At 48.1% G+C, this 22,264-nt stretch overlaps 1 protein-coding gene across 2 annotated transcripts in view; it reads right to left on the reverse strand.

Moving 5' to 3' along the window:
• Positions 1 to 373: 373 nt before the first annotated feature.
• The window catches only part of SPACA9 (sperm acrosome associated 9), a 70,703-nt gene continuing 48,812 nt past the window's right edge, over positions 374 to 22,264 (reverse strand). Inside the window, exons 4-5 of one of the 2 annotated variants that reach the window (XM_078646168.1) lie at positions 13,032 to 13,311; positions 374 to 5,050 (exon numbers count right to left, since the gene is read on the reverse strand). In XM_078646168.1, the coding sequence (XP_078502294.1) occupies positions 5,039 to 5,050; positions 13,032 to 13,311 (292 nt within the window). In that variant the 3' untranslated portion in view covers positions 374 to 5,038. Of the gene's footprint in view, positions 5,051 to 12,693; positions 13,312 to 22,264 lie in introns of those variants that run through there. The other variant, XM_078646167.1, reaches the window with a different exon arrangement.

Raw genomic sequence — 22,264 nt, forward strand, 5'->3', positions numbered from 1 at the left:
CTGTCCCGCCCCACAAAAGAGGAGGAACAGCTGCATCGCCTGGACCCAGCCAGGTGGTCAGTTTTGTTATTAAATATCTACCATTCTAGAGACTTTGTGAGCTCTTACACTGGGGTTTCTAAAATGCTACTTATTTCAAGATGGATTTTCCAATGGCCCCTTGCATGTTACTCTTTGGGTCTGTAGCCGTGAGCAGGTGTGCATGCTAGTTGTTGGGCCCAAAAGGTGTGCCACTTTGGATGTTGCTCTTGTCACTCTGTAAGATTGGTGGGTATGTATATTGTGGCATTTATTGGGGTTCTCAGCAAGTACCATGAAACTCTATCACTCTTCCATTCAAGAAAGAATACAAGTAAACACTGCCACAGTTCCATTAAGCTGGACTATGCTGTTTTGTCAAGTAATGCATAGGTACATTTTATTTTGTTAGAAAACAAAATCCATAAAAATATAAATTTCATCACACTCTGCATCCATCTTGGTATTCGATCATGTTTACATATACACAATATTCAAAATTAGACAAAAAGAATATACACAGTTTTCCTTAAGAGGCGGCATTCATAAGCTTCTGATCAATGTACAATTCTATTAATATTGAGGGAAAATGTTCATGCTATATGTCCAATTAGAAATGCTCCTGTCAAAAAAATTAAAAAGTACACCTTTCTCAGGTGTTGAGGATGTAGTCTTCTACTCTAATCAAGTTACTAATTTAAGAAGCAAGTTACTTGTGTTGTATCATCATTGTGCCCCACACCTGTGAAAATAATTAAATGCAACAGAGACAGCCCAAATAAGCCTTGTAAACGGGTATATATGTAAAACAAAGGTTCTGTGTGGAATACAGTCAATCACAAAATTAATGTGTCAAAGGCAATAATCAATGATAATTTCATGATAATACAAGTAAACATGACCCCTTATAACATATTATATTTGCAACTTCGAAGAAATGTGCCCAGTTCTTAGGGGATCGCACAGTGAAGTATAAACAACCACTGTAATAGTGAATATAAAAGAGCAGACAAACAATAGAACATTCAACTGAGGGCCATATTATCAAGGCCGGCTTTAAAATTGGCCGACGATAATGGGCTTGATAATATGCCCTTGTGAATTCCCATAGAAGCCCAGTTTCCTGCTGCTAAAGCGGCGATAATTTTATCGCGTTTCTTGATAATATGCCCCTGAATTTGCCAACTTCAGCAAATTGCAAATAGTTAGAAATACACCTAATCCAAATGTGATGGTGTCCTCTTCCAGGTAAGCCTTGGAGTGGAGACATTAACGTAGGTGAACTGCTGAATCAGGAAGGCAGGAGCAAACTTGCAAGATAAGGTAGTTTTTTCATTGGAACACACAAGTGCTGGCCTCCTTGGGGGTGAGATGAGGCTTGGATGGCTCAGGACACAAAGCCCATTGGGAATATACCCAGTGTAACAGGAGTCTGGAAGCTTCAGGTTGAATGTATGAGTGAGCAGGAAGTAGATTGGAAACAGCAGATGTACTTCAGAACACCTACCACAAGACAGACTGTGCCTGTTTCTTGGCCTGGCCCCTCACCTAACCTAATGGAAAGATATTGGCCCCTGAGTGCCACAGACAGTCTGCATGTTCCAAAATGTAGCTGATTTTTCCCTGTGCCTCCAAAACACATTGTTACTCGCACTACAAACCTCCGTCCCCTCCACCCCAATATCATCATTGGAATATATATTTTAAATATGTACCTGACTCATAAATGTATGGAAACATCACAGTCCTCAACCTTAGCATTTGAATTGAAGTGCTCACAATAGCAGTAGCTACCTGGAAGAGCTCTCACACCATTACTTTAGTTCTGGCACATCAGGTTGAGCTTGGCATCTGGCCTGCTGTTTTTTACAGAACCTCTGGCTATACAAGATAAACATGGTATCTAGCAAGCTGTGTGTGACTGCCCCTCAGCCAAGGGACATGATGTGGCTGCAGAGTGCTGAATGAGACGTTACCTGCTGCTTGCGTGATGTAGTGACCTGGAAGTCTATCCACGTGTTCGGCATAGCCAGCAAAGCTCAGCTGCATACTTGTGTATTACAAGATTCTCCGCCTTCACTCCAAGGGCCTGTTTATCCTTCCACCCCAAACACCCACAGGGATTTCCACAACCGCTTGCACAGTCTCCAAAGCAGATCTGCAGGACAGACCTCTGAGGGACAAACCGCCTTCAATGGCCCCCTTCGATCCATAGGGTTGGTATATTTCTCATTGGGGTGTAGCGCATGGGGTCGGTATATTTCTCAGTGGGGTGCAGTGGATGGCTACAGAGGCTGGGATTCTTAGCCTCATCGCAAGAGGCTAGGGCCCAGAGACTCTGGTTTGTGCAATAAACTGAGCACGGCTAGCCGGCTCTCAAGCTCCTCAAGTTCACCCCGCAGCGGAATGTTCAGCATTTCCATATCCTGTGCTGCAATCCTGCGAGCTAGAAACAACCCGTCTCTCCTCGCTCCCTTGTGCAGTATGTTTCTTGGAGAAGTATATAAGCTTCAGATCTGTGGGCTGGGTGTAATCACACAATAGGATGGGAAGTGGGGTGTAGGAAACCTTCTAGGGGACATTCCATTTCACCTCCTGCATTTTAATCTGATGGCCATTCGTTGGGCAAACAGCCCTATACGACAAACATAATTCCCTCATTTATCGTCATATTATGCACAAGTTCCATGTAAAATTAAAGTGTGGAATTAATTAAATAATTTCTGTAGGAGGTTTGCTCTTCCTGCAGGACCATTCCAGATTTTTGTACCCATTTTGTTGAACTCTATATTTTTTCTGGCTGTAGAACTCTATATTTTACCCCGGCTAACCAGTGATAAAGTGCATGTGCTCTCCTTTTCGATACAGTGAAATTGGCATATTCAACTCCCCTATAACTCTCTAGCATATGGCACAAAGTGTAACCAGGGCCTGTAAATTCACTAGTGGATTACACCACCCATTGTCCCACCCATTACAGTGCCGCTGCAAACGACTGGGGGCCTACCATTTGTAGCTTGGTTGTTTCATATTTAAACTGCAAATTCACCCTGTCAAAATAACCACTTTTGAAAGTTCAAAACCTTCCTTCTAAATAGTTGTCACTCTTATGTAGGCCCTATTGCCCCTAAGGCAGGGCATGATATTTAATAGTAGGACATTTATGAATTTAATATTAAACATGGCTTTACGGTGAAAAAGCCCCAAAAGATATTGTCACTATAATAAGGCTAGCAGTTCCATAGGAAAACAATAGTTTACATTAGAACATTTAATAATTTGAATTTCAGTTAAGAAACGGCTAGAAAATAATTATGCAACTATTTGGAATAGCTGTTAAAAATCCAATTCAATGGTGTAGTGTGATTTTTTGATAAATATTAAGGAAAATGTACTTTTAGAAAGTTACTTTTCCCCCTGCCTAAAGCCTATTGAGGCCCATTTGCTCTCCCACTAACTTTACAAACTAGACACTTTCTTTTATGGCCTGCAAATCGGGTACGACTGAAATAAAAGGACTGAAAGGTTCACAGCACTAACCCTGTCGTGACAGTCATTGCCATGTGTTTATGGTGTAAATGGACCTTCAATATCGATCATTTGCATTTGATGTCCTTTGTGCATAACATTGTATCTAGCTTCTTATGTTATTGAAAAGAAAGGCTATGATTACAAGTTTCAAGGTAATGGGGTTAGGATGAAACCACATGGGCATTGTAGGCTCAGCCTGATAAAAAAAACATGGAGATTGAGACTTGGCTGCTGCTGCCAAAGTTTGTGCTATTTTTGTTCAACCCTGTTTTCCTGACCAGAGGCATCTTATTTGGTCCCCCCAACCCCCCGCCCAGAGCTTTTAATCAGGTGGAGCGAAATAAAAGCATGCAGTAATTTGAGTCCACCCAGGTTATACTCAGGGCCTATGTGGAAGAGGGTATAATTACAGTCCTACTTCTATGTCGTTGAAATTGCCCAGTTTTTGTATAGGAAGTCTGGTCACAATACATTGACACCCCCCCCCCCCCCTTCATCCCTCTTCAGGTAGGTGCAGTCAATCCCTGCACCTGCCTGCAAGGTGATATCTCTACCCTCTTTAAAGTGACGGCGGGTGTCGCCTGAATCGTGAAATACAGAGCGGCCTCTAAACAGCCGCTCCATATTCCAATTGAATTCATTCAAGTAATTAAATATTTACTCTTAAGTCAGGACACTCAGTTTCCATTTAACATGATTGATCTAACACTAAAACTGTATTATGGGTAAGGTTTAGACATTAGTAATAAGGTAAATGTGTAGGGGAGTGGGGTTGAGATAAGGGCAAAAGTAATGTTGAATGTAGGCTGGCAAGGTAATGAAAGACGTGATTAAAGTGTGGCGGCAATGGTTTGGATCCCCCTGCATGGTTCGGTCCTCTTAGCACCTGGGGTGCAGATGTCCACCTGCATGCAATCCTGAAGTTGTAAAAAGAAAGTGCAAGGGTTTCTCAAGAGACCCCTGCCGCACTCGTTGGCCCTGTCAGTGCTGCCAACTACGGCATCAAAACAAGTACTAACCATCGCAGTGAGAGAAGAACCTATACCAAGCCACCCAAACCTATGATGATGGTGTGAGGGGCAGATGTTATTCAGCTTTAATGTATATTAGCTTATAATACTGTTGTGCTTATCTCAAAATTTGATAGACAGTGCCACCATGTGGTGGACTGTCACTAGAGTCAGTGCTGACAATTAAGTGCCGGTGCTGAGCACCAGAAACCACCAGCTTAAATTAAGCACTGGCTGCAGGGCTCTCAGTACACTCGCCCTCCACCCTGAGTGCCTGAAAAGATGCCCTAATGGCGGAGTGGTCCATTTCACCCCCCAGGAGGAGGGTTTCGGAGCAGGAAGTTCTATCCTGGTTATCTGTGAGTTAGAGAGCATAGCATCCATTATTGGCGAGAACAGATTCACTGAAACACTGCAATTGCCAGATGTTGCAGACAGGTTTATTCTGGAGGACATTCCCATATTGGAGACCGAGGCACTCAGATCAGAATCTGCCGGGGAGGAAAACACACCATGAGCAAGGAGGCAGCTGGCAACATCTTATAAGTGCATTATTATTACATATAGCTCTAAATTGCAGCACGTATACACACAGGGGGCCCTGACGTGTAAGTGGGACTATACCATAGTGTAGAACACAGAGGGGAAACTCTGCTTTTCACACAGACTGTACCATGGTACACAGCACATAGAGGGGAATCTGAACATGTTAGGAGCTTTGTATATCGGGCTATACGATATGCGGTGCAGTAGGGATGGTCAGGGCCTGCTGTGGACGTAGGATTTTACCTACGCATATAGTACAGAGAGGGCAATAAAGACAATACGGATCTTTGCATACTATACCATGGTGTATAGTACAGATTGAGATAGCAGCACATGATACAGCTTTGTAGATGGGAGTGTACCACGGCATAGACAGAGGTGGGGTCTTACCAAGTTATGGAGCTTTGCACGTGGATTGGACTGTACCATGATGTTCAGGACAGATGGGAGAATCTCAGTTTATGCTACTTTCTTTGCAGATAGGACTGTACCATGGTGTGCAATACAGAGGGGGTGTCCATCCCTGTTTTGTAGCTTAGCACATGGCCAATACCATGGTGTACAGATTGGAGAGAGGAATCGGAGAATGTTATGCAACTTTCGACATCACACTGTACCAGGGTGCAGGGCACGAGGAGGAACCGGCTTGTTTTACTGCGGTGTATGTGGGTTGGGTTCACTCAGAAGTGGAGCAATCTAAGCACATTATTTAGCGCCGGGGGTGGACTATATACCATGGTATAGTGCACAAGGAGCTGTGAAATCTGCACATTTACATAGCTATGGAATATATTAGAGAGGGGGAATATGAGCAGGACTGTACCATTGAATGCCACTTAGGGGCATTGCAATGGTACTGTACATTGAAGGCTTCTGATGGGTTAAACAGTTGCATAGCTCACAGGGAACCCATGAAATCCATATATTTGTATAGCAAGGTGAATACTCTGGTATATGTAAAACAGGAGGACTAATTTATACAGTACATTATAGAAGGTTGTACCAATGTAAAGTGCAGAGAGTGGAATCGTAGCACGGGATAGGACTGCCCTACGCTGCATGTACTGTAATCAGCGGAGGTGTGTCGGTCAGCACTGGGTTTATTTATTTACAGAGTTTATATAACGCAAACTTGACCCAGTTTCGGGTATCAGAGCACTTTACATAGCACCAGTTGCGTTACATGAGGACACATTCATCATTTTTGTTAGGGACGGGCAGATAAGTGATTTGCCACAGATGTTCAGTTTCATTGCCCAGACTCTAACCCGGTTCCCCAGATTCGAGGCCGACCGCCCTAGCCATTAAGCCAACTCCTCTCCCTTGATTTGTGTTGGAATGCACCACCAACATGTGGTTTTCTTGCCTCTTCATAACTTTTCGGTCTTTGAATAGGGCCCCACTGAGCGGTTCCCTCTAAGGTACATGGGACACAGTGATGGACTGCAAAGTCTTGAACCTGATCTATGGGCGAGAGTTATATGGGGTCCTATGAACAGCAGGATACACCCACCTATCTTGTAGCGTTGGATTTGTTCAATCAATCACAGAATTTGTAGAGCGCACTACTTACCCGTGAGGGTCTCAAGGCGCTGAGGGGAGAGAAGGGGGGCCGCTACTGGTCGAACAGCCGGTCTTGAGGAGTCTTCTGAAGGTCAGCCGGTCTTGGGTCTGCCATAGGCTCAGTGGGAGGGTGTTCCAGGTCTTGGCGGCGAGGAGTGGAGAAGGATCTGCCGCCTGTGGTGGTTCTTCGGATGTGCGGGACGGTGGCAAGGGAGGGGTCGGCGGAGCGGAGCTGGCGGTTGGGGACGTAGAAGAGGAGTCGTCTGTTGAGGTAGGCTGGCCGGTCTTGTGGAGTGCCTTGTGTGCGTGGATGAGGAGTTTGAAGGAGATTCTCCTGTCGACTGGGAGCCAGTGCAGGCTTCTCAGGTGGGTGGTGATGTGGCATGGTACGTCGAGGATGAGGCCTGCAGAGGCGTTTTTAATGCGTTGTAGTCATTTGATGAGCTTGGCCGGGGCTCCTGCGTAGAGGGCGTTTCCGTAGTCGAGTCTGCTGCTGAGGGCCTGGGTGACTGTTCTTCTTGTATCTGTCGGGATCCACCTGTAGATCCTGCGGAGCATGCGGAGGGTGTTGAAGCAGGAGGAGGAGACGGCATTGACTTGCTTGGTCATGGAGAGCATGGAGTCGAGGATGACTCCCAGGTTGCGTGCGTGGGTGTCGGGCCGCCCCCAGTGCCGTCAGCCACCAGGAGTCGTCCCAAGCGGATAGGTTGGAGCCGATGATGAGGACCTCTGTCTTGTCCATGTTCCGCTTTAATCGGCTGCTCTTCATCCAATTGGCGACGGCCTTCATGCCTTCGTGGAGGTTGGGTTTGGTGGTGAGGGGGTCCTGGGTGAGGGAGAGGATCAGTTGAGTGTTGTTGGTGTAGGAGATTATGTTGCTGCTTTGAGAGGCACCAAGGCTCTATCAACACCGGCTGCATGGTGGGAATATAAAAAGTCCTGGCAGCGTCATCTTAAGATTGTCTGGTGTTCTGGATATATATTTGGGTGGCGTTGAGTAAATAATGTTGCAATAACGCAGCCTCGGTGGTACTAGCGGCTGGGGACCGTGATCCAATGGTTTCATGCGTAGGAGCAGGAAGACTCTTGAAGTCATTAGCCGTTAGTTGCTGTTATTGGGAATACTATAGTGCATCGTTTGAAGGATAGCTTTGGGTTGAAATGAACTTGAAGGCTTTTGACTTCCTTTGCAGGAGTTGGGTTTGCTACAGATTATGAGCCCGGTGATCTTCTGCCAATGTTTCACATTGTCACCTAGTTGTTGCCAGAAAGGCCTATAATCCATATACATTTGATCTTGTAGACTTCGTTGTTCAATTACCTTTGCCAGCGGCTGCATATAACTACTGGCGACGAGGAGGAGATCTGTGAGACATCACAGGCATCCTGTGGAAACGCTGACTGGGATCTCTTCGTTTGGACTTCAATAGAGACATCTGCATCGCTGTAGGGCCACACCAGAGACCCCAGGCCACCTGCCCATGTGCTCCAGCTGTGCTTTGTGGAACTCTATGTCACTACCTGATGAGCAAGACCTAAGCTTGTCCTGCATCAAGAGCTCAGAGCAGATTCTCCCCCAAGATCACCTGAAGTAGGTTTGGGACCCTCTGTACCCAGACTACTGGTCGTGGAGGATATTCTTCACTTCCAAATGGTATTGGCGTGGACGCCAGGATCTTACTTGGGAATGAAGCTCAAAGACGCGTGCGGTGCTCCTCCAGCTCTCCGAAGGTCCGCACTGAGCTTCTTCAGCACCTAAGATATTGTGACGTTCTTGAGAGCGCAGGGAGCCGAGCTCTGTTGAAGGCATGGATTAATGACTGGAATGATGAGCGGAGCCATTGCTTTGTTTTGGGTGGAAAACTGAACCTGGCTGAATCGGCAGGTGGGATACTTTGTTTTTTCCAGACTCGCTGAGTCCTTGGGTGATGGGACCTTGGTGGAGGGCATGGTTACATGTATGTGGCATGTGACGACATTTGTAAATCCCAATCTAGCGAGAAAGCAGCGAAGTGTCGAAGGTGGGTGTAGCCCTTCGATATGATTGATGATCGTTTAAACGAATCCGCATATTCCCTGGGAGCTAGACTCCTATTGTATGGGCAGGCAGCCCTTTCTGAAGGTCCAGGCATAGCCCGGTTCAAACCAGTTGCTGGGGCACTCCAGACCCAGCTCTGGCGCAAAACTGGACAAAGGGAAAGGGGTGTAACCACCCCCTTCCCAGGTTCCGAACTGTGTTCAGTCCCTTTCTGAGGAAGCAGTTCTGATATTGGTAAAGATGATGTTCCAGCTTCTATGTGTATCACTGGAGAAGGCCTTTGCATGTTTTTTTTTATTTATAATCTGTGCACTGAACACCTGAGATGGATATTTTTCTGGCTAGGTGTACCATTTCTGGTGGCTTTGCACGTAACATAACTTTTCTTATTTGTTTAAAATATGATGGAGGATCGGAGCGGCAGCTAATGGACTTCCCTTTGTGTTGGGGTGATGTGGTCCAGCTTTTTCAGGCCTTTGATGAAACGTGTAGCAGAACGCAGCTTTCAGGAGCCAAACTGGTGTTGGCAAGCTGTGGAGCAGAGTACCGTGCTGATCCAGAGGTGTTGGCACAGAATATAGGAACAAAAAATATTGTGGGACTAAATATCGTGTCAAGCATATCCAGGACAAAAATATCACGAAGGTAAGTTTCTCTAGGTAAGCAACGTTTCTACTATATAGAACTCCACTTACATATATATAGATATAGATATAGAAGAAAGAAGTGACTCAAACAGATATATTCACCAAAGAACAAAAATATATTTCCACTACAACGTTTCAGCTTCCGCCTTCCTCAGGTAGTTTCAAGATGGTAAGCACACTGAGCTTACCATCTTGAAACTACCTGAGGAAGGCGGAAGCTGAAACATTGTAGTGGAAATATATTTTTGTTCTTTGGTGAATATATCTGTTTGAGTCACTTCTTTCTTGGATATTTTATTTCTTTGTGACTCATTGTATCCTTTGGGATCCAGATTTTTGCCCTGGCTGGCTGTTGTTTTCTTGTGATCCTTCATCTTCAAGTATATATAGATATAGATATATATAGATATATATATATATCTCTCTTCAAGGAGCTCAGATGTGGCGTTAAGAATAGTAAATCTATACTTACCCATTTGCACTTGCCTTCTCAATATTTTGGCCCTCTGTATTTTTGATACGATATTCTGTGCACACGATATTTTTGGTTCCAATATTCGGTCAGTGAACTCATCCAGGTGAAAGGCTTACTACGTTCTTCTGAAGTTAGCTTCATATAAGAAGAGATTCACTGTTCAGGAGGGAGCAGGTGCTCCATCTTGGTCGTTTTGGCAATGTGTTCTTTGAAGGAGAGGTCAATGTCAAAGGTGAAACCCAGTGACTAATCTGGCTGTCAAGTGGTCAGGAGGAGGGTGGAGGGTCAGCAGTCCAGGTGTATTGTGGAAACCCAGGCTTCAGACTGGTTGTTAGGTGCTGTTGGGAAGCAGGAGGAATTCGGTCTTAGTTGGGTCGAGATTTTGGCAGTCGCTTCACTTCAAATTCTGGATGAGATTGAGGCAGGTTTGTAGTCACTGGATATGGGTAGTCGGGCAAGAGTTAGGGAGAACGTGCACATGTTAATCTGAATTTATGCATATGTGGCTTTGAAAGAGGCTAGCAGGTTCATGCACTGTTGAATAATGAGGGAGTTTCTTTTATGTTTAATACGTCTGTCTCTGACTTTTCGAACATTGTAAGGAAGAGGTGTGGCGCCGCGGCCAGGGCGTCTGACTCCGGAATCTGGGGATCACGGGTCGATCCCTGGCGCCGGCAGCAGATTAGCCCAGCACCATGTGACTCTGGGCAATAGCTTGCTTAATCTTCCCGACGGCCCCCAGTGCCTAGAGACCCTAACGGGTGATTGTTCGCGCTTTACAAATGTGGATTATTATTATTCCTTCTATAGCATGAACCTAGACAAAAGACAGCAGAACGCTGTTCCGGGTCGAAAACGAGCTTCAAGTCAACGAGTGATACGAGAGGTATCCACTTTGTGGGCTGGTATTGCATTGTGATGCAGCGTTCGTTAAAGAGGCAAACCCTTAACTCCTTCCCAAATTGTAATCGTCTCTATAATTGATTAGTCCTCTATCCATTGTGGGGCATGTAGTGGGATTTTTTTTTGGGGTTGACTTTCGAGCCCATGGTCACATGACGTTTACAACCAACTCTTTCAGATAAGGCCACGGGCTTTTTCAAATGCGGTTTAGGTTGCCACCTCCCCCCCACCCCCTCTTTTTTGATGTTATTGTCACAGTGGAAAGGTCTGCACCTAACCCTATATTGAGTGGTCGAATGGTTTTAATATGTTCAATTGCTCTTCTGCTATTGTGGTGTGAGGTTGAGTTGATGTCTTGGGTAGTTCTCCCAGCCTCCCTTCATGGAAGGTGGTGGAGCGCTCTTGCGATGCTGCAAAGGGGTTTATTCCCTCTCTGTCTGCATAGGTAGCCCTGGTAGGACCAAAGTATCGCAGACCACGCTGAGCAGAGAGATTCAATATAGATCCAATCAGGATCTATATTGACGTTTAGAGAACTGCCAGTGGCTACCTGGCTCAAGGGAAGCCCTGCTCTATCATTCTGGATGAGGGACTACTTCTTCAGCGTGCTTGTTCTGTCCTTTTCCCACACATGGATTAAATGCTCTTCATCCTCCAAACAGCGGACATTTTTCTGGTGAGGATTGAGAGGGCTACACAAGGTCTCCCTGAGTAAATTGGAACTCTATCCTGGTTTCCGACACACTACTGCTGCAAAGCGCGATGACCCTGGGCTTGAGGAGCAATGCTGCACGATGGGAAATGGTGGCTATGAGCCAGCATCCCCCAGCTAGGATCAATAAACTTTCTGAATTGATTGGGGGAATGTGGGCATGTTAATAGTTACATGGTGGATTGTACCGTGGTGCGTAGTAATGGGGCAGAGGGCTTAGGGAAGTTTGTAGCATTACATGTGCGCGTGTACCATGGTCTGTAGTGTGTAGACATGTCCGATTGAACCATGGTTTTTTGAGACGCTTGCAAGTTGTACATCTTTACAGGTGGGATTATACAAAGATGTGAACCACAATCTAGAACCTTAAGCATGCTTCACCATTGTGCGATGTACTCTACTGAGGGGCGTCTTACCATGCTCAGTAGCACATCATTTGTAAAGCGTACACTATAAACTAAACTATCTTGCTCAATCCTTCTTTCAGTTTAAGTCTGGAAGGAAGATAGTCAAGACAGCCATGCTTAGATCTGAACCTGTCACCTACAGGTTGCACAGACTTCTACAGCCAATGCTGGAGTTGATGAGGTACAAATACTGCCCTGGCAGACATTTGGCAGACAGTATAGTGACACCGCCAGTGATGTCCAGGGCCTTGGGTATGTTTTATGAGCCAATTATTAATGTGCGAATATTTCTTTCCCAGTGGGACCTGCTGCCTGTTAACATTATGGGCCTGATTCACAGAACTAACTTAAGACAAAATCCTAAACTTACTACCATTTTGGTATTCACAGAAGTTAGGAGTCCTAACTTTAGGACTCCTAAATACCTTCTGTGAATACCGAAAGTCTTAAAGTTAGGACTTTTATCAGTTTAGGAGTAGTAAAGTTAGGACTCCTAACTTTAGGACTCCTAAATGCCTTCTGTGAATACCGAAAGTCTTAAAGTTAGGACTTTTATCAGTTTAGGAGTAGTAAAGTTAGGACTCCTAACTTTAGGACTCCTAAATGCCTTCTGTGAATACCGAAAGTCTTAAAGTTAGGATTTTTCTCGGTTTAGGAGTAGTAAAGTTAGGAGTCCTAACTTTACTACTCCTAACCTGATAAAAATCCTAACTTTAAGACTTTCGGTATTCACAGAAGGCATTTAGGAGTCCTAAAGTTAGGAGTCCTAACTTCTGTGAATACCAAAATGGTAGTAAGTTTAGGATTTTGTCGTAAGTTAGTTCTGTGAAACAGGCCCTACGATATTTGGGGCACCAGCTGGGAACAGGGGAAGTAGCTAAAGAGCTGAGAGTACTGTGGGTCCATAGCCTCGGTTTCTCCCAGGGTCGCCTTTCATGATGAAATAGGACTCAATGTTGAGTGTAGCTCGATGTTGAGTCATGCTTCATCATCGCTCATGAACCTCTCAAGATACCATGGCTGGAGAACTACAGCAGCATCTAGGCAAGTGACCTTTCCTTTGAGCATTTGCTGGTTTCCCTAAGTGCCCTGCCGTTGCTCAAGCTGATGGAATGAGGGTTATGTCATCAGAAGTGGTAGCGGCTGCTTGGTTTCCAAGCTGGCCGAAAGCGTTTCCTCACCCCGCCAGTTGGCACGCAGGGCTTGGTGGGCGACTTGATTGTTACACCAGTTTGCACGCCTGTGCTGTGGCATTCCATGAACTCTGGAGTGTCCGCTTTCTTCGGGACAGGACAGGTTCCATTGGAGCTCCTCTCCAAGTGAGCGGTGGGCTTGGGTTTCTCGAGGGTGGCAATGGCACGCTTCAGGTTGTCCACTACTGTGGGGATCAGACTCACTATGCCTCCATACCAGTTCTTGGCCTCGTCGACGCTCAGGTGGTTCACCTCATCATGGGGGAACCTGCAGGAAAGAGGTGAGAAGCATGAACAAGTCAGATATTGGAAATAAAGGTCCTCACATGTAAGAGTCGCAAAATGTGTGACCTTGAAGGCACTTGTAAGTGACGCATGACAGAGAAGACCTCCCCAGAGTGTAACAACTGCCCAAGAGCTGAGGCTTTCCCAGAGTGTAACAACTGCTCCAGAGCGGAGGAGTCCCAAGAGTGGAACAACTGCCCAAGAGTCGAGGCTTCCCTAGAGTGGACCAACTGCCCAAGAGCAGAGGCTTCCCCAGAGTGGAACAACTGCCCAAGAGTCGAGGCGTCCCCAGGGTGGAACAACTGCCCAAGAGTCGAGGCTTCCCCAGAGTGTAACAGCTGCCCAGGAGTCGAGGCTTCCCCAGAGTGTAACAACTGCCCAGGAGCCGAGGCTTCCCCAGAGTGGACCAACTGCCCAAGAGGCGAGGCTTTCCCAGAGTGCAACAACTGCCCAGGAGCCGAGGCTTCCCCAGAGTGGACCAACTGCCCAAGAGCAGAGGCTTCCCCAGGGTGGACCAACTGCCCAAGAGCAGAGGCTTCCCCAGAGTGGACCAACTGCCCAAGTGCAGAGGCTTCCCCAGAGTGGAACAACTGCCCAAGTGCAGAGGCTTCCCCAGAGTGGACCAACTGCCCAAGAGCAGAGGCTTCCCCAGAGTGGACCAACTGCCCAAGAGCAGAGGCTTCCCCAGAGTGGAACAACTGCCCAAGAGCAGAGGCTTCCCCAGAGTGTAACAACTGCCCAGGAGTCGAGGCTTCCCCTGAGTGTAACAACTGCCCAGGAGCCGAGGCTTCCCCAGAGTGGAACAATTGCCCAAGAGCAGAGGCGTCCACAGGGTGTAACTTCTGCCAAAGAGCTAAGACTTCCCCAAAGTAAAATACCTGCCCAAGAGCGGAGACTTCCCCAGAGTGGACCAACTGCCCAAGAGCGGAGGAGTCCCAAGAGTGGAAAAACTGCCCAAGAGTCGAGGCTTCCCCAGAGTGGAAAAACTGCCCAAGAGTCGAGGCTTCCCCAGAGTGGAACAACTGCCTAAGAGCAGAGGCTTCCTCAGAGTGGAACAACTGCCCAAGAGCTGAGGCTTCTCCAGATTGGAACAACTGCCCAAGAGGCGAGACTTCTCCAGAGTGGAACAACTGACCAAGAGCAGAGGCGTCCCCAGAGTGGAACAACTGCCCAAGAGTGGAGGCATCTCCAGACTGGAACAACTGCCCAAGAGCAGAGGCTTCCTCAGAGTGGAACAATTGCCCAAGAGCAGAGGCTTCCTCAGAGTGGAAAAACTGCCTAAGGGCAGAGGCTTCCCCAGACTGGAAAAACTGCCCAAGAGTCGAGGCTTCCCCAGAGTGCAACAACTGCCTAAGAGCAGAGGCTTCCTCAGAGTGGAACAACTGCCCAAGAGCAGAGGCGTCCACAGGGTGTAACTTCTGCCAAAGAGCTAAGACTTCCCCAAAAGTAAAATACCTGCCCAAGAGCCGAGGCTTCCCCAGAGTGGAACAACTGCCCAAGAGCAGAGGCTTCCCCAGAGTGGAACAACTGCCCAAGAGCAGAGGCTTCCCCAGAGTGGAACAACTGCCCAAGAGCAGAGGCTTCCCCAGAGTGGAACAACTGCCCAAGAGTCGAGGCTTCCCCAAAGTAAAATACCTGCCCAAGAGCAGAGGCGTCCACAGGGTGGAAAAACTGCCCAAGAGCAGAGGCTTCCCCAGAGTAAAATACCTGCCCAAGAGCAGAGGCTTCCCCAAAGTAAAATACCTGCCCAAGAGCCGAGGCTTTTCCAGAGTGGAACAACTGCCCAAGAGCAGAGGCTTCCTCAGAGTGGAACAATTGCCCAAGAGCAGAGGCTTCCTCAGAGTGGAACAACTGCCTATGGGCAGAGGCTTCCCCAGACTGGAAAAACTGCCCAAGAGTCGAGGCTTCCCCAGAGTGCAACAACTGCCTAAGAGCAGAGGCTTCCTCAGAGTGGAACAACTGCCTAAGAGCAGAGGCGTCCACAGGGTGTAACTTCTGCCAAAGAGCTAAGACTTCCCCAAAAGTAAAATACCTGCCCAAGAGCAGAGGCTTCCCCAGAGTGGAACAACTGCCCAAGAGCAGAGGCTTCCCCAGAGTGGAACAACTGCCCAAGAGTCGAGGCTTCCCCAAAGTAAAATACCTGCCCAAGAGCAGAGGCGTCCACAGGGTGGAAAAACTGCCCAAGAGCAGAGGCTTCCCCAGAGTAAAATACCTGCCCAAGAGCAGAGGCTTCCCCAAAGTAAAATACCTGCCCAAGAGCCGAGGCTTTTCCAGAGTGGAACAACTGCCCAAGAGGCGAGGCTTCTCCCGAGTGGAACAACTGCCCAAGAGGCGAGGCTTCTCCAGAGTGGAACAACTGCCCAAGAGTCGAGACGTCCCCAGGGTGGAACAACTTCCCAAGAGCGGAGGCGTCCCCAGGGTGGAACAACTGCCCAAGAGCGGAGGCTTCCCCAGAGTGGAACAACTGCCCAAGAGCAGAGGCGTCCACAGGGTGGAACAACTGCCCAAGAGCGGAGGCGTCCCCAGGGTGGAACAACAGCCGAAGAGCTGATACTCCCCCAAACTAAAATACTTGCATAAGAGCCGAGGCTTCCCCAGGGTGGAAGAACTGCCCAAGAGATGAGACTTCTCCAGAGAGGAACAACTGCCAAGAGGCGAGGCTTCTCCCGAGTGGAACAACAGCCCAAGAGGCGAGGCTTCTCCCGAGTGGAACAACTGCCCAAGAGGCGAGGCTTCTCCCGAGTGGAACAACTGCCCGAGAGGCGAGGCTTCTCCCGAGTGGAACAACTGCCTAAGAGGCGAGGCTTCTCCAGAGTGGAACAACTGCTCAAGAGCGGAGGTGTCCCCAGAATGGACCAACTTCCCAAGAGTCGAGGCGTCCCCAGGATGGAACAACTGCCCAAGAGCGGAGGCGTCCCCAGGGTGGAACAACTGCCCAAGAGCGGAGGCGTCCCCAGGGTGGAACAACTGCCCAAGAGCGGAGGCGTCCCCAGGGTGGAACAACTGCCCAAGAGCGGAGGCGTCCCCAGGGTGAAACAACTGCCCAAGAGCTGATACTCCCCCAAGTTAATATACCTGCCCAAGAGCCGAGGCTTCCCCAGGGTGGAAGAACTGCCCAAGAGACGAGACTTCTCCAGAGAGGAACACCTGCCAAGAGGCGAGGCTTCCCCAGAGTGAAAAATGCCCAAGAGGCAAGGCTTCCCCAGAGTGGAACAAATGCCCAAGAGGCGAGGCTTCCCCAGAGTGGAACAAATGCCCAAGAGGCGAGGCTTCCCCAGAGTGGAACAAATGCCCAAGAGGCGAGGCTTCCCCAGAGTGGAACAACTGCCCAAGAGGCAAGGCTTCCCCAGAGTGGAACAAATGCCCAAGAGGCGAGGCTTATCCAGAGTGAAACAACTGCCTAAGAGCAGAGGCTTCCCCAGAGTGGAACAACTGCCCAAGAGCCGAGGCTTCTCTAGAGTGGAACAACTGCCCAAGAGCAGAGGCTTCCCCAGAGTGAAACAAATGCCCAAGAGGCGAGGCTTCTCCAGAGTGGAACAAATGCCCAAGAGGTGAGGCTTCTCCAGAGTGGAACAAATGCCGAAGAGGCGAGGCTTCCCCACAGTGGAACAAATGCCCAAGAGGCAAGGCTTATCCAGCGTGGAACAAATGCCCAAGAGGCGAGGCTTCCCCAGAGTGGAACAAATGCCCAAGAGGCGAGGCTTATCCAGAGTGAAACAACTGCCCAAGAGGCGAGGCTTCTCCAGAGTGGAACAAATGCCCAAGAGGCGAGGCTTCTCCAGAGTGGAACAAATGCCCAAGAGGCAAGGCTTTCCCAGAGTGCAACAACTGCCTAAGAGCAGAGGCTTCCCTAGAGTGGAACAACTGCCAAGAGGCGAGGCTTCTCCAGAGTGGAACAACTGCCAAGAGGCGAGGCTTCTCCAGAGTGGAACAAATGCCCAAAAGGCGAGGCTTCCCCAGAGTGGAACAACTGCCCAAGATGCAAGGCTTCCCTAGAGTGGAACAAATGCCCAAGAGGCGAGGCTTCTCCAGAGTGGAACAAATGCCCAAGAGGCGAGGCTTCTCCAGAGTGGAACAAATGCCCAAGAGGCGAGGCTTTCCCAGAGTGCAACAACTGCCTAAGAGCAGAGGCTTCCCCAGAGTGAAACAACTGCCAAGAGGCGAGGCTTCTCCAGAGTGGAACAACTGCCCAAGAGCTGAGGCTTCTCCAGATTGGAACAACTGCCAAGAGGCGAGGCTTCTCCAGAGTGGACCATTTGCACAGAATGGAAACAATGCCCAGTGGAAGAAATGCCCCCATCACTAATGCCTCTACAACGTAGAACTGCCCAAGACCTGATGTTTCCAAAGTAGAACAGGCTTCCAAAAGAGTTGGACTTACTATCTCCCAAATGGGACTGCTCAAGTGGTCTCCCAAGCTGTCAGCTTCTCGAGCATGAAACGACGGCGGCCAGAGGTGAGCCTTCTCCATCCTTGAACTTTCCTCCACAAGTAAGTCTTTTCAAATGAGGAATAATTGCCTTGAACTACGAGCCTTCTCCCATGTAGAAAAGCTGCCCCTTATACTCCCATCCCCACATTGTCTTCGCCCACATAGTACTATCTCCCATAGTGACCCTTCTCCACAGTGGAACAACCGACCCCAGTGGTAAGCCTTCTCCCACATAGAATAACTGACCCCAGTAGTAAGCCTTCTCCCACATAGAATAACTGACCCCCAGAAGGAAGCCTTCTCCAACGTACAACTGACCCCAGTGGTAAGCCTTCTACCACATAGAATAAATGACCCAAGTGGTGAGCCCTCTCCCACGTAGAACAACTGACCCCAGGAGTAAGCCTTCTCCCACGTACAATTGACCCCAGTGGTAAGCCTTCTCCCACGTAGAATAACTGACCCAGTAGTAAGCCTTCCCCCACGTACAACTGACCCCAGTGGAAAGCCCTCTCCCACATAGAAAAACTGACTCCAGTGGTAAGCCTTCTCCCGCATAGAACAACTGACCCCAGTGGTAAGCCCTCTCCACCGTAGAACAACTGACCCAGGTGAGCCTTCTCCCGCGTAGAACAACTGATTCCAGTGGTAAGCCCTCTCCTGAGTAGAACTGAACCCAGTGGTAAGCCTTCTCCTGTGTAGAACAACTGACCCCAGTGGTAAGCAGAACAACTGACCCCAGTGGTAAGCCCTCTCCTGCGTAGAACAACTGACCCCAGTGGTAAGCCTTCTCCCACTAAGAACAACTGAGCCCGGTGGTAAGCCCTCTCCACTGTACAACAACCGACCCAGTGGTGAGCCTTCTCCCGCGTAGAACAACTGACCCCAGTGATAAGACTTCTCCCACGTAGAACAACCGACCCCAGTGGTGAGCCTTCTCCCACGTAGAACAACTGACCCCAGTGGTGAGCCCCAGTGATAAGACTTCTCCCACGTAGAACAACCGACCCCAGTGGTGAGCCTTCTCCCACGTAGAACAACTGACCCCAGTGGTGAGCCTTCTCCCACGAAGAACAACTGACCCCGGTGGTAAGCCCTCTCCACTGTACAACAACTGACCCAGTGGTGAGCCTTCTCCCGCGTAGAACAACTGATCCCAGTGGTAAGCCCTCTCCCGCGTAGAACTGACCCCAGTGATAAGACTTCTCCCACGTAGAACTGACTCCAGTGGTGAGCCATCTCCCACGTAGAACTGACCCCAGTGGTGAGCCTTCTCCCACGTAGAACAACTGACCCCAGTGGTAAGCCTTCTCCCACATAGAACAACTGACCCCAGTGGTTAGCCCTCTCCGGAAAGGAACAACTGACCCCAGTGGTTAGCCCTCTCCGGAAAGGAACAACTGACCCAGTGGTAAGCCTTCTCCCACATACAACAAATGACCCCAGTGGTAAGCCTTCTCTCACATAGAACAACAAATGACCCCAGTGGTAAGCCCTGTCCAGAGTGGAACAACTGACCCAGTGGTAAGCCCTGTCCAGAGTGGAACAACTGACCCAGTGGTAAGCCTTCTCCCTAATAGAACAAATGACCCCAGTGGTAAGCCTTCTCCCACGTATAACAACTGACCCCAGTGGTATGCCCTTTCCCACGTAGAACAACTGACCCCAGTGGTAAGCCTTCTCCCATGTAGCACAACTGACCCCAGTGGTAAGCCTTCTCCCACATAGAACAATTGACCCCAGTAGTAAGCCATCTCCCACCTAGAACAACTGACCCCTGTGGTGAGCCTTCTCCCATGTAGCACAACTGACCCCAGTGGTAAGCCTTCTCCCACATAGAACAATTGACCCCAGTAGTAAGCCATCTCCCACCTAGAACAACTGACCCCTGTGGTGAGCCTTCTCCCACGTAGAACAACCGACCCCAGTGGTAAGCCTTCTCCCACGTAGAACAACTGACCCCAGTGGTGAGCCCTCTCCCACGTAGAGCAACTGACCCCAGTAGTGAGCCCTCTCCCACGTAGAACAACTGACCCCAGTGGTAAGCCTTCTCCCACTTAGAACAACTGACCCCAGTGGTAAGCCTTCTCCCACGTAGAACAACTGACCCCAGTGGTGAGCCTTCTCCCACGTAGAACTGACCCCAGTGGTAAGCCTTCTTTCATATAGAACAACTGACCCCAGTAGTGAGCCTTGTCCCTCGGGAACATCGCTACCCCCAGCGGTGACCCTTCCCCATCATGGAATAACTTTCCCCCAGTGCAACTCTTCCCCAGCATAGGACAACAGCTCCCAGCTGTAAGCGTTCTACCTCACCAAGTGCCAGACATGGCAATCAATCAATTAGGATCTATAAAGTGCTGCAAATCACCCGTGAGGGTCTCAAGGTGCTGAAGTTGCTAGCTGCTTCGCGGAGAAAGCAGTGAAAAACGAGGCAAAAGCAGGAGAAAGCACTCAAACAAACAGGAAGAAACGAAGAAGAAAGCAGTAAAACGAGGCAAAAGCAGGAGAAAGCACTCAAAACAAGCATTGGCATATCCAATAGGTCTCGCATTTGGGAACTTCAACAGAAATACTTTATCTGCAGTCCATGACACCTGTATTTTTTACTGCGTTTTGGGAAATTAAATGCTTTGTCCAAAATCACATCCTGTTGAGTAACATTTGAGGATGGAACCTGGTTTCCGAACTCGTACAGTTAAAAGTTTTGCCCTTGAAAGCACAATCACTTCCCGTTAACACAAGCTGTGTGTTGCCTGTTAGGCAGGATAGAAAATGAAGTATGTTGTCTGAAGCTGCTGCCTAATAAAATCCCTGGCAGTTGTAAGGTTACAAATTAAGAATTGGGAGTGCCACTGGAGCCAGAAGTTTTGTCCTTTAAAGCACATCCCCTTCAAATGTACAAGGGTTGTGCAGCGTGTTTCAATAGTGAAACCAATATTGAATGTAGGTTACCGTGCTTTATATTATGTAGTGGTGTTTTAAACACCGGTAAAGTGCAGTGCTAAATATGAGCTGGTGGTTTCTGCTGCTCAACAGCGGCACCTAATAATCAACAGAAATACTTTATCTGCAGTCCAGGACAACTGTATTTTTACTGCATGTATGGAAATTAAATGATTTGCCCAAAATCAAACCCTATTGAGCAGCATTTGAGAACGGAACCCGGTTTCCGAGCTCATACAGTTAGAAGTGTTGTCCTTAAAAGCACATTCACTTCCAATAAACACAAGTTGTGTGCTGCCTGTTAGGCAGGGTAAACAAGCATTTACAATGCAATGGTCTCGTCTTTGTTAAAGTTAGAGCTATTGGCATTGCAAATGGAATTAAAAAAACAACAATTTTTAAACATAAATAAATGGTATTGTCATTTACAATGGCAATAGGTGAGCATTAGAGAGTAGTAGAGTATTAGCAGACACAGAGCCCAACACACACACACAGAGCCCAACACACACACACAGAGCCCAACACACACACACAGAGCCCAACACACACACACAGAGCCCAACACACACACAGAGCCCAACACACACACACAGAGCCCAACACACACACACAGAGCCCCACACACACACACAGAGCCCCACACACATACACACACACACACAGAGGCACACACACACACACACACAGGGCTACACACACACCGTGCACCCTACACGCAACAAATGCTCTCCAAAAACAACAAAATATACAACTGACACTTTCCCACAAAATAAATCGCACACACTGGTTCTATCAACAGCAACATGAGGCATAAAGAGTAAAATTTAGAAACCTAACTCAGCATCCCTGGAAAATATCATTGATAACATATTTTTATATATATTACCTACTGGCGGTCGCCAGTAGGTAGTTATAGTTAGGATCGTTTTCCATAGGAAATCCGCAACATTCTATTGGGAATAACTTTGGCGCCGAATGAGGGATCTGCCTGTAATTTTCCTTAACTTTGCCTCGCTGCGCTCCGCTCCTTCCCTGAAAGTTTTGGGGGGATCCGTCAAGCGGGGGCCGAGATAAAAGGGGGGTCCCAAAACGTGTTTTCCCCATGTTAATTTCCATAGGGCGGTTGGACTCACTTTTAGCCCGAACGGCTGAATGGATTTCCACCAAACTTGGCAACATTGTAGGGACAGGTACCCCGATGTGCCTTTGCTATGTCTCAAGATATATGCTCCAGTGGTTTTTACGAAAATTAACTTTGAAAAAATATATATTGGGCTACATTGGGCTATATATATGTTAGAGCCCAATGTAGCCCAATGTAGCCCAAAGATGGCCACCAGAGACAAAAAAAACAAATGTAGCCCAAATATCAGCCAGATGTAGCCCAACTATAGCCCAATGACAGAATGTCCCAGAGTGTTCTAAAGAACAACTAGAACGCTAACATTCTTACTTATGACAAAAGTATGGCACACCTGAAGTCATCTTGATTGGAATAAAGTGGTAACACTTAATACATTTAATTTGAAAAGGAACAAAATGAGGGGTTTCATTT

This window comes from Lissotriton helveticus, chromosome 5_1 (genome assembly GCF_964261635.1).
Source record: "Lissotriton helveticus chromosome 5_1, aLisHel1.1, whole genome shotgun sequence".
NCBI lineage: Eukaryota > Metazoa > Chordata > Amphibia > Caudata > Salamandridae > Lissotriton > Lissotriton helveticus.